Source organism: Apteryx mantelli, chromosome 26 (assembly GCF_036417845.1).
Source record: "Apteryx mantelli isolate bAptMan1 chromosome 26, bAptMan1.hap1, whole genome shotgun sequence".
NCBI classification, from domain to species: Eukaryota; Metazoa; Chordata; class Aves; order Apterygiformes; family Apterygidae; genus Apteryx; species Apteryx mantelli.
Genome location: NC_090003.1, coordinates 7,581,224 through 7,592,528, shown reverse-complemented (window position 1 = coordinate 7,592,528; position 11,305 = coordinate 7,581,224). Strand labels below are relative to the sequence as shown.

General features: G+C 37.7%; 1 protein-coding gene across 3 annotated transcripts in view; it reads right to left on the bottom strand.

The window, feature by feature from the left end:
* Positions 1-453: 453 nt before the first annotated feature.
* Positions 454-11,305, bottom strand: part of PRDM2 (PR/SET domain 2) — a 70,737-nt gene continuing 59,885 nt past the window's right edge. For 2 of the 3 annotated variants that reach the window (XM_067311129.1, XM_067311125.1), the window contains exons 4-5: positions 1,944-2,079; positions 454-533 (exon numbers count right to left, since the gene is read on the bottom strand). In XM_067311129.1, coding sequence (XP_067167230.1) covers positions 1,971-2,079 — 109 coding nt within the window. In that variant the 3' untranslated portion in view covers positions 454-533; positions 1,944-1,970. Of the gene's footprint in view, positions 534-1,943; positions 2,080-9,111; positions 9,187-11,305 lie in introns of those variants that run through there. The other variant, XM_067311126.1, reaches the window with a different exon arrangement.

The window sequence follows — 11,305 nt, the reverse complement described above, 5'->3', positions numbered from 1 at the left end:
ATGTGGAAACCTCAGCAAAATCTACCACTCTCTTCAGTGGCTTTTTGTGGGATGCCCAGTTCTTTACCCGTTAGCATGTAAAGTAGAAACTAAAATGATGTAACAGTCTTTTCAGAATTTAATTGCATAGTATGTTAAACCCCTCTCTGTTCTCCTAGAAAGAGGAGACACATCCAAATCTATTACCCTCTGAACATGGTTAATCTGCCTGCAATTGTCTGAACACTTCTCCATGCTATTCCACTGGGTGTTGATGCATGGACTTCACGCTGCAGGGGACTGTGAAATCAACCTCTCACCAGCATCCACAGTTCATCATTCTCTTGAAGGCAGGAGCCCTGCACTGCGCTCTCTCCCTCTCCCTCTGGAAGGAAGGACAATATGACAGAAGCGTGCCACTGCTCCCAGCAGAAGAAACCGCTGTCCCTTTCATCTACTGAGGAACTGGTCTCACCTCATCTGAGAAAAAGCAGGAGAGGATAATGCTTGAGGATTACTTCACCTCACCTTTTCCAGTCAAAAGTTTCTAGTACCTGCAAACACACATACAGAGTTGTATTTAATCAGAGTCAACTTTAAAGTTAAGTAATCAGAGTAATTACTTGGCATCTCCAGGCAATGAGGCCCTGCTGTGCTGAGCTGGAAGCAGGACAAGTCATTCAGTGAGCATTGCAGGGGAGAAAGGCCCATGCTTTATCCTTTGCTTGGGTTTCCCACAAGCCTATCATGGCCTCTGCATAAAACAGCCATAGGCTCCATAGAAAAATAATCAGTTATCCACAATTAAATGGCGTATGTCATAGTTTCCTCTAGCTTAACACAAGGAAGTAACTAGAGAATCTCAGATACAACAGTCTCAGAAATGTTATCTCATTAGCAACCACTTTCATTATTCAGGAGATAGGGAAATTTTCAATTTTACTAACATTTTCCCAAAATGTTATTTTTTGAACATATTTAACAGTTTTAATAATGAATAGATTTCAGGCTGCAGTGTCCTGATTTTGCTAGCACTCATTTTCACCTTTAGCTTTATACAAGTAAATATAATGTTCCTTAGCTATTATATCAGTATAAAGGAGGTGATTATCTGCATGTTACAGATGGAGAAACTAAGAAATGGAAGACAAAGTGACTTGGCTTGAAGTAAACCATCAGGAAACCTGTTCAGCATCACCAGTAATACTGGACCAGATCATTAATTTGTCTAAGTTCATATAGCTCCATTACACCAGTTTATCTTGCCACAACCCCAACTAATGTTTTTATATTTTATCACGGCACTACACTTTGCACTGTAATCATGGTCTTTGAGCTTCTGGCATTCAACTGAAGCAGCCAATAATACAGGCTTCTAAGCATTTGTTTTTATAGGAGTTAATATTTGTTCAGCATTTAGCCCACTCAGCCTAAAAGATCTCAAAGCACTTTACCCACTACTACTATCAGAGACAAACAGCACTCCCTCTGAGGTAGGGACAAAACTCCATCCTTACAAAAATCAGCACCATCTTCAGTCTCCCCACAAGACCCAGAGAAGCAACACCTCAGGTCTTAAAAGCTCATAAATGAAAGAAAATGTTGTTTACATCTCCCACAAGCATAAAGAGCTGACTTTGCCCTGACAGATCCTTTTGGTCCAGAAGATGCAAGAATTGCACACCACTAGACAAGGCTGATCTTAAACCTTTGTCCCTTGAATTTGATGCAACTGAGCAAGGCGCCCTAATTATGAGTTAGGGCACGTTGCTCTCCCTTCATGCCTGTTTTCTTATCAGCCACCAGCTACAACAAGAACAACTATGCTGCCGATTTTCTGAGGCAGAAATCTAGATTTCTTGGATGGTGTTTGTAAAGTGCTTTGCAATCCTTGCCCATAGAAACACAAGACGTCACAAGTTTTGTGCATTCTCTGTGAGCAGCGCGGGACTGCATTGCTGTACCTGTTTTGGTTTGACATGCGGAAGGGTCTATTCCTTGAAGAAGTGGGCTGTAGTGCAGCTGGATTTCTTGCATTGCCTGGTGCTGGTGTTATGCGAAGAGGAGGAGGGACATCTAGAGGCCATGCGGAGCCTGTAACTGTACAAAGAGGCAGGAGAAACTCACACACATGCATCAGGGTACCGAAAGAAAAGCAGAGACGTGCCTTAGGGGCTTCAGTAGGTTACAAGTAAAAACCCTACACTCCATCCTGCAAGTACTGAGAGCCACTTATGAAAGTAAGAGGATTTTCTCCGTTGTTCTGAACTTATCCTATTAATTTATTTAAGTGGAAGTAAAAAGACTCAACTGGAAGCAGTGTCCAGCCTCCCATACAGTGTCCCAGCTGGAGAACCCTCCAACTGAGACAAACAGATCAGGAGCTATGTAAAGAACAACTAAAAGAGTCAGGGGTATTTTCTCATGGCAGTTCATAACATTTTTTTTTAATCTGTATCTATGAAAAAGGAATTCTACCTTAACAAACATAATACCAAACCTGGTCATTTTTTCCAAAGTCAAAGTCTGCAGTACAGTTTTGCCATTAAAGTACTCGCAGACTATACAGTGAGGCATACAGGTAGCCACAGCCAACACTGTCATGTTGCCTTCATCGCAGATGATGCACTATTCCACTTCAAACTTTAGACTAACTCTGAGAACCCCAACTTTCTCAGAAAGCAAAAGTGAAAGTCAGAGTTTTTACTTGAAAGTAATACATCTCTGTGAATTGTGATTCCAAGAAAAAGCCTGAAAACATGAGTCAAGGCAGGAGAAAATACAAGGCTTAAGATACAATCTCAGTTCAAATATATACGCAAGCTAAACTTTCTTCAGCTAAAAGATTAAAAACAAATCCTCCCTCTGTTTTTAAATTCTGCATCTCTAGAGATGCATCCAGGACTTTGAGCAGTTTGGATTGTCAGTCACTGACCATTTGCACAGGCTCGTACCTAGTTCATGCACGCAGGTGCATGTGTGCTCTCCCTCACACCTGTGCACCCTCCTATACTTGTAATTATATACTTACCTTGTATATGCAAATTCTTCAAAAGTCTGACCAAAACCAACCACTTTATTCTTCAAAGAAGATATCTTTTCAAGTATAATTTTATTACATAACAACATCCCTAAAAATTTAAAAAGCTAGGTTTTTCTCCAGGGTATCGTTAGAGTTCAATATATGCTCTTTAAAGGACAATTCAATTAACGTTAGTCCTTACATACAGCTTTTGTTGTAAGGTGTAACTGCTTATTAGAATTAAATGTGTGGAAAATTCTCATGAAAACTATCAATTACAACAGAAAAATAAAAGCACAAAAGTTTTTGAAAAATAAACACTTTAATCATTTCCAAATTAAGATTTGTGGCTAAAATACTCTGCCAAAGTTTTGTTACTGTTATATTTAAATCATACTCTTCAGCCTTTGAAAAATTTAACACTCATGCATTAGTCTAGTTTGTAAGAATCAGAAAGCAAAAATGAGGAAATGAATAAAAGCTGGATTTTATCATCCCAGATAAAGACTCTAACCAGGGGAAACAGCACAATATTAAAAATAAGTTTAGTTAATTTCATTTCAGCTCTTTAATATTACTGGAAGAGAGGAAGAAATTCTCTTGTTTCTTTTTATTTAGAATATTCCTATTGAAGTAATCATTAATGTCAAAAAAAGAATTATGACGTGTAAAAGTTTTCACACAATAAATAACATTCATGTGTTATTGTGTGTAATGAGCCAATGTCTAGATTCTGCAGAAAACTTCAAACAAACAAACAAACAAAAAGCTTCAAATATAAAGAGGCAAAATATCTGAGAAAATCAAGCCTGCATTTTCAAATGCACTCCCTCATCCCCTCAAAAACCAACCTGCTAAACAGATTTTTTCCCCTAATTTCAGCTAGCTTTAAATCTAATAGAACATTGGCTTATTCTTTGGAGACAGGATTAGAGAAAGAAGATAAAGGATTGTTTTTCAGATGGTCTAGATAGAAATTGGAATTGAATTCTTAACAGTCTCACTGGCTTCTTTTTGTTCTGGCCTCAATTAATTGAACCAACTGAACACACTGAAGCCATAAGACAGAAAGTGACTGCTGGTACCCTGTACAACTAGGTAGAGCAGTGGCGTTTGCTCTAAGGAAGTAGGTAGGAAACCAGGGCCTTCCTCTGTACTGGTATTTCTCGGGCTACATCACAAGGTCTAGTATCCTTAAATAAAACGACTTTTTAATGGAAGTGTACTGAAACTTCTATTTAGAAAGAGCCTGTTTAAAGAAATGCACAGAAGTCTGGATGTTTAAGAGTAACTCCCTGGGTTAGCAAAACCAGGCTGGCTAATCTCAGAGGGGGAGGGAGAGCTGAAATACCCCCATCTCAGGCAGAAAGTTATCTAGATTGCTATTTTTAGTACTGTCACTTTGCACCTGCTTTCGCCATCACCAGTGCTGGGGTAACTGTAGACAGGCAAAAGAAAAGGAATTCTTAGACGTCCCATGCAGATGCAGCCTGGCAATAAAGACTTTATCGGGAAGGGCTGAGGGGCTGCAATCCAGCCTAATTGCACCATTCAGCACAGTCCACACTGTGAATCGGACAAGAGGAGACAGACAGCACAGCCTACGCAATATCCAAGATGAGTACAGTCCTGGCTGCAAAAAAAAAAAAAAAAAGGGGGGGGGGAATTGCATCAGGAAAGATACTAAATATGCAAGGAAAATGGCACAGAAACCAAACGTTTGGTAGCAGGAAGAACTTGTCTACACTAAGTTTTCTCTGCAAACTATGAAGTTTAAATCAGGTGAAATAGTTTTAGCAAATATATTGTTTTTACCATAAACTAAAGCCAAACCAAATGCCACTTTTTAAAATGAAAGTGTCTACATAGAGATTGCATCATATTCATTAAATTGGCTTTAAAAGTAATTTCAGTTAAACGATGCAATTTTTTTTTTCATGTAGACAGGGCCTAAAGCTCTCTCCCTTAAAATGAAAGCACACTCAACCTAAATAGGAGAGACAAATCACTGATCTAGCAAGAGTTGCTACAATAAAAATACAGTAAGCCCTAGCTCTTGGGATCTTTTATTCTTAGGTCTTAAAGCATTTTGTGACAGAAGTCAGTATCACAAGCCTCATCCTTCAGACGCAGAAGTGAGTCAGAAGGAAGGAAATCAATTTGCCAAGGTCATCCAGAAGATCAGTAATCTTAATGTAGAGCCAGGAACAAAGGAAAAAGCTCCTACCACACCACATTATTATTCCCTAAATCAAATTGTCTCCAGGTACTTTAAAGCTTTCAACTTACTCTGCAAAGTAAAATTCCTACTTCCATATACCTTCTGAGCCACTGAGCCTTGGAAGTAACAGCACACGTAAACTAGAAGGCTAGTTAAAACATCAGATTCTGGCACACACCCTTCCTTCAAACATTCTCGAAATACATTTGGTTTTTCTTATGCAAATTACCTGTCTCCTACCACACTTGTGCAATTAACATTCCTCCAAGTTGCTAGTTTACTTCACTAGCAAAGTCCCAGAAGAATTAGCCATGTTACTTGCGAGATTGAAGCTGTACAGTGATTTGATATGGTTGCTAGTCACATCAGAGAAACTCAATGAACAGAGCAAAATAGTTGCAGTATGTGATACAAAGAGGTATTTTTTTTTTAAATTGGGGAATTTTAGGCTCCTATTTTTACTTCAGTTAAAGTGTGTTTTTGTTGCAGGGCTTACACTTCTAAACTCTAATTTAAAAACAATGTGCATATGGTCAGAAGTTTCAGACATACACACACACACCCCTCCAATTTATTTCCTAACAACAGATGGGTCAGGGACATATTCTATCAAAAGAGTTTATTATCCTTAAGTAAGTTTATTATCCTAAAGCTGATGTGGACTGATATCTAAAGTTAAGAGTATGATACAAAGATACAAAGGATGTTTACGTTTCTGGACTTGTGAAATCAGGCTGGACAATTTTCAGGCGGGGGAAGGCAAGCAAGGGGGGTGATCATGTTGCTAACTTAATTAGCATGTACTCTCTTGCACTAGCATATTGCTTAATGGGAAAAGAAATACATGAAACAAGGACTTGGAAAAACATCAACCATCAATTACATGAACTATAATGATATTTTTTTCAGTGAAACAAAGATCTAGTGAGACAAAAAGGTCTGTGATGTAATTTTGTTGAGGAAGATGTCTCTTTTTTCTGCAGAACAGTCCTGCCTCTGTGTACAAAAATGGGGGAAGACAAGAAAACAAAAAGTATCTCAATGTGTCGTACTGCAGCTATTTAGAGACTTACGTGCATTTATTTGTGAAAGTGACAAAAAAGTTGGGTCACATGTCAGGATTTTATCTTGCAATCACATGACATGAGGGAACATAACATGAATAATATGATTTTATGGTCAGGTCTCTCATGAATCTAAGCTGGAAAAACCTGTTATTGAGATCCTGGCATTCTCAACTTTCAAAAAGGTACATAGCAGCAGTCTCTAACCACAGTGGTTCACAGGACATAATACCTCCACAGCAGCATTGCTCCCTCACAGTAACTCAGAAATTGCTTTTGTCGTTCTACATAAGTGCTCTAGAAGTGGGATTTCAAGTTTCTTCATTGACACCTTAATTCTACTCCCACTGAAATCCTGCTTCAGACCACTACTAACTCCAGTGATGAACATCAAATCAACATTGAGTACTGCTGAAAAATATGTCAAAACATGCATAGAATTCACCTGGAGACCAATCTGAAATTAATGCAACAATGTCATTTTAGTTAAGCTTGACAAGATTTTCAAAAGCAACTAGTGATCTGGAGTGGCTGCTTTAAAGAGATTGAGCACTCAGAGGATGGCCACTCAGCTCTTTTGAAAAATCTGGCTCCTTGAGGGGATTTCAAATTGAGCTCAAAGAAATTATTAGTCACTTTAAGAAAACTTGGTCTAGGTCTATAAATTTAGATGAACAGTATCATTTCAGCAATTTATCTTCCTGCCCTTTTAAAGAAGCGCAGAGCATTGTGCGAGCCAAAAGGTGAAGAACATTGGATTAAAAATAGCCATACTCAAATACATCTTCTATACTGCCATCTAAACTGATCTGATAATTTGATAAAAAGCCTTTCTATCTACTGAATCACATTCAAGACAAAGGAAAGGAATGAGAAAAAATTATCACACCTGGTTGATTTTTATTTAGCTTTATATAGAGATTTTTCCTCCAAGTGAGTTCTAAAAAGATTACTGAAGGTTAGTGGAATGGTTTAGCAAAACTAGTATGACCCTTCAGTTTTGCACATCTCATTACATAATTTGCTTTACACAAGGCCACACGTGCTTAAGAAAGAAATCACAAAACAAAACGTGCTTTTGATTTAAAAGACACTGATGAGAAAAAGCATTTGCAACAATGAATGGGGAATGCAACTTCAGTCAAACTACAGCGACAGCGCAGTTTGAGGGGGTAAGCCTTCAAAGCAGCTCAATGGTGGAAGCAGAATTCATAATCTCTTCTTACCTCCTTTCACACTGCAACATTTAGTAGAAAAAGCAGTACCTAACTGAAGTGTTAAATGGATTCTTCCATCAAGTCACAGTTGGAATATGACAGAATATTGAAATTGGCTAACTGCTACTATGGTCTGCACAAGAGAGTGACTTTGCTCAGTCTGCCCGAGCCCTTCCAAAGTAAATTCCCTCCAAGAAGAGCAATGAAGCACCATCACTGCTCGTACTTCAACCCCAAACTGCAGCAAGGATAGCAAGTAAACGCACTGACTCAGCTCCTTGCTGTTGCCACTTCTGTTGCCAGGCCTTCAAACACCCCTACCAGGTAGCATATCCTCCGTGTCCCCAACAGAATCACTGCCTTTTAAGAAAGGGCTCACTTTTACTTTTACTGTAGGCATTTAACTTTGCTGAGTAGCACTGGCTAAACTGCAGAAAGAGCTGAGACAGGCTCTGCTGAAACTGGCCCAGACACCAGGTTATTCTTTGCTTTTAAACTGGTATAAGACATTACGAGCAGTACAAGTCCCAGTTTTGCTGTTCAGCTGAAAGGCAGCACACCTCCAACAACGTAACGCCACATTGCACCATATAGGCTGAATGCTGAGCTTACAATTCTGAAAAGTGAACACCACCCGCTGAGTAACCAAAGCCGCTTCTCACAACCCTTTGGCAGTTTCTGGGAGTAATGTCATCCAAAACGTGACTCAGACAACCCTGTCTGGCTTGTGAAACATAAAAGGCTTGCAAAGAATAAGCAGCTAACAACATATTGAAGCACTTGTTACTGATTCCTATACTATATTCCACAAACCACCCTAGTTCTGAATATGTTAGGAAGATGAAACAGCTACCTATCTCCTAAGAAAAAGCTTCCATCCAACATGGTGCCTGCTCAAGCATCCCTGAGTCCAGCGAGGTTTTGCTGCCTTTTTATCTGAAAAATATTCGAGTATTTCAATGCCCTTTCTCAAATGCATGCTTTCAAAAGTACACTCTACCAAAAGCATGCATGCATCGTACTGCATACATACACAGGAAACAAACTATGGACTTTCTAATGCAGTCGGAATTCCAGCTTTAAAAAAAAATCTTTTTGAGCACTTGAATTTGCACTTTCTTCCCAAATGTCTTCTAAACCAGCTCTTTCAAGTAGCCTTTAGTTCTTAGCCTAGAAGATCTTGCAATCACTATCCACACATAAGTTTCATGTAGTTGAAGCAATTAGTTAATTGTTAATTCAATTTTTTCAGTGAAACTTAAAGTGAAAATTAAATTGTTAAAAGTTAATTCAAATTATTGTGGCTGTGTAGGTGAAGCTTTATAAGCTCCCAGCAAACTTCTGTAAGATTTGTGTATCCAACGCTTTTGAAAATTCCAGCTACAGGTTGAACACAAACTGCTACTAAAATATTCTATGGGTATTAATCTTTTAAATACTGTACAGATGGCCCAAAATCAGCTTTAGTGTAATACTCTGTATTACTATAAAGTATTTTTCAGTTCTACTACGCAATGTCACATTAGTCCCACAATTTTCATTCTGATTCTTTACCAGATTAATAGATATAAATATTTACCTTTTTTTCATAATTCACTTACCACAAAAGCTCAGATCCACAACAGCATGCACTTGTCATTCAAAACCTATCCTTTACCTCATTTGGGGAATGAAGTCGTAAATCTAAACAAGTGAAAATAGTTACTGAAATACAGTACTGAAAAAGCTGAAGTTCAATAATTCTTAATGTTGGGCTTTTGCACACCAGCACCCTGTTCTAATGCTACTACTGATGATATGACAATGTTGTCGTGCCTTCATTTTTTTTTTCCCCATTTCTTAAGAATGGAGAAAGGATACTTGACACTTGGATTCTAGCTCTCACAATGTTTCCCTTTCCTATTTTATTATCCTTTATCCCGGTTTGTCATACTGTAAATTCTTCAGGGTATTGTTTCTCTCTTACTCCGCAGAGGTACAGCAGCTTCTCACCTTGACTTTTCCAATAATATTATAGCACATGGGTTTTTAAAAAAGCTGTGTGCACAATCCCCTTTAGACACTTTAGCAGTGAAGAGACAACTCCCATCAAGGGATATGAGGCTAGTGGATTTTCTGACTCTTATGGTACTTAGGTACAGCAAAACATGACAAGGAAATCAGCATGGAAAAAGACTCACCCAAGCTATCTTTCAACACAAAATTCTTCATGTTATTAAAAATGGATGAATTGAATGTGGGTTTTTTTTTTCCTTCTTACAATAAAAAGGGTAAAGTTTAAGGTCACGCAATGCTGCGTTACTGCTCTGTGATTATTCATGGCAAGGAGTCTACCAATAGATGTTAACAACACTAGGTTTAAAAGAAAAGAATATATGACTAAGACTATATATGCCAAACATAGTACTTTCTTTGACAAATGAGAATAGTAATGTTAACCTTGTAAAATTACTTAATGTTTCAGGGACTCTTATGCTTTGAATAGGGATGCATTTTCTTGAAAAAGAGATTTCATGCTACTAATAGGCAATCAGTACATGAAATTCAGTATGACCTTGCAGAACCAACTGAATTCTCTGAATTGCAACTGGACTGGATAATTCTTAAACATCACTTTGTTTCCTTTCTAGGCAAAATTTACCACTGTGTAGCAGGAATAACACATAACGATACACAATAATGCTAAATGCTCGTATTAGTATTAGGCCTACAAACATAGACAGGTGAATTTCAGTCTGCAGATGATACTTGCCACCTAGGAGATCAGTATGGCTGTCATACCGCACTTAAATTCCTTAAAACAACCGCCTTGTGATTAGACCCTCTACCTGTCACATCTCAGTTGATCTTCTGCAGCTTATTCTGTCAGTGAAACGTAAGTTCCTTTAAAGATGTTATTATAAGCTCCAGAGAATTCACCATACTTTTTTTTCTTTAACGGATTTGTACAATATAATCGGACTAAAAAAACATAACATCTATAGAGGGGATGGAGAAAACAGTTTATGTATGCCTGCAATGCTAGAGAATCAGCTCGTGTCCTCAATTGTGACATGAGCTTATAGTTGAGCCAGACATACTACTGCATGTTAAAAATAAATATTGAGTGTTTTGCTCCCTGTCATCCTAAAATGATCCTTGGAGGGCAAAAAGGTTCTATAAAAAGAATTATATAGGATTTTTATGTATTTGTACATCTCCATAGTATCTGAACATTTATAAATGTGAAAATATAAAAAGAACAACTTCATACTCAGCAAAAATGAAATTCATGAAAAGACAATGTGGAAAGGAATTTGTTTTTTTAATTTTAAATTACATGTGGAGACCAGTTTTAAATATATCAGCTAAAAGTATGTATCAGCTAGAAGCGTAACCCTAAGACCAAGATCCTAACAAATGTTTAAACGGGTATAAAGTAAGTGAGAAAATGCTATTCATTCCCACAGTTTAAATTGAAAATGTACATATAAAATTGCCATGGTCTAGTTTTCTATGACATCTCTCTAAAGAAAATAATCAGAAACCAACAAATATTAAAAAAAAAAGTTTAAAAATAGTGTTTTAAAAAAAGTTTAAAAATTAAACACTTCAAAGAAAAGGCTTGCAATATAAAATGCTGACAAAGCACAGCACCAGAAATATGCTCACCTAAATCAATTAATTTATAAATAACTCACAGAAACGCTGCTGCTTCCATTCAGCATGGGACAATACGCAGGAGACTTGGCTGCATTACTTGGACTGTATTGTAATGTCTAGACTGAACATACTGCACTGCATTTTCTCATAGAAGCTGGTT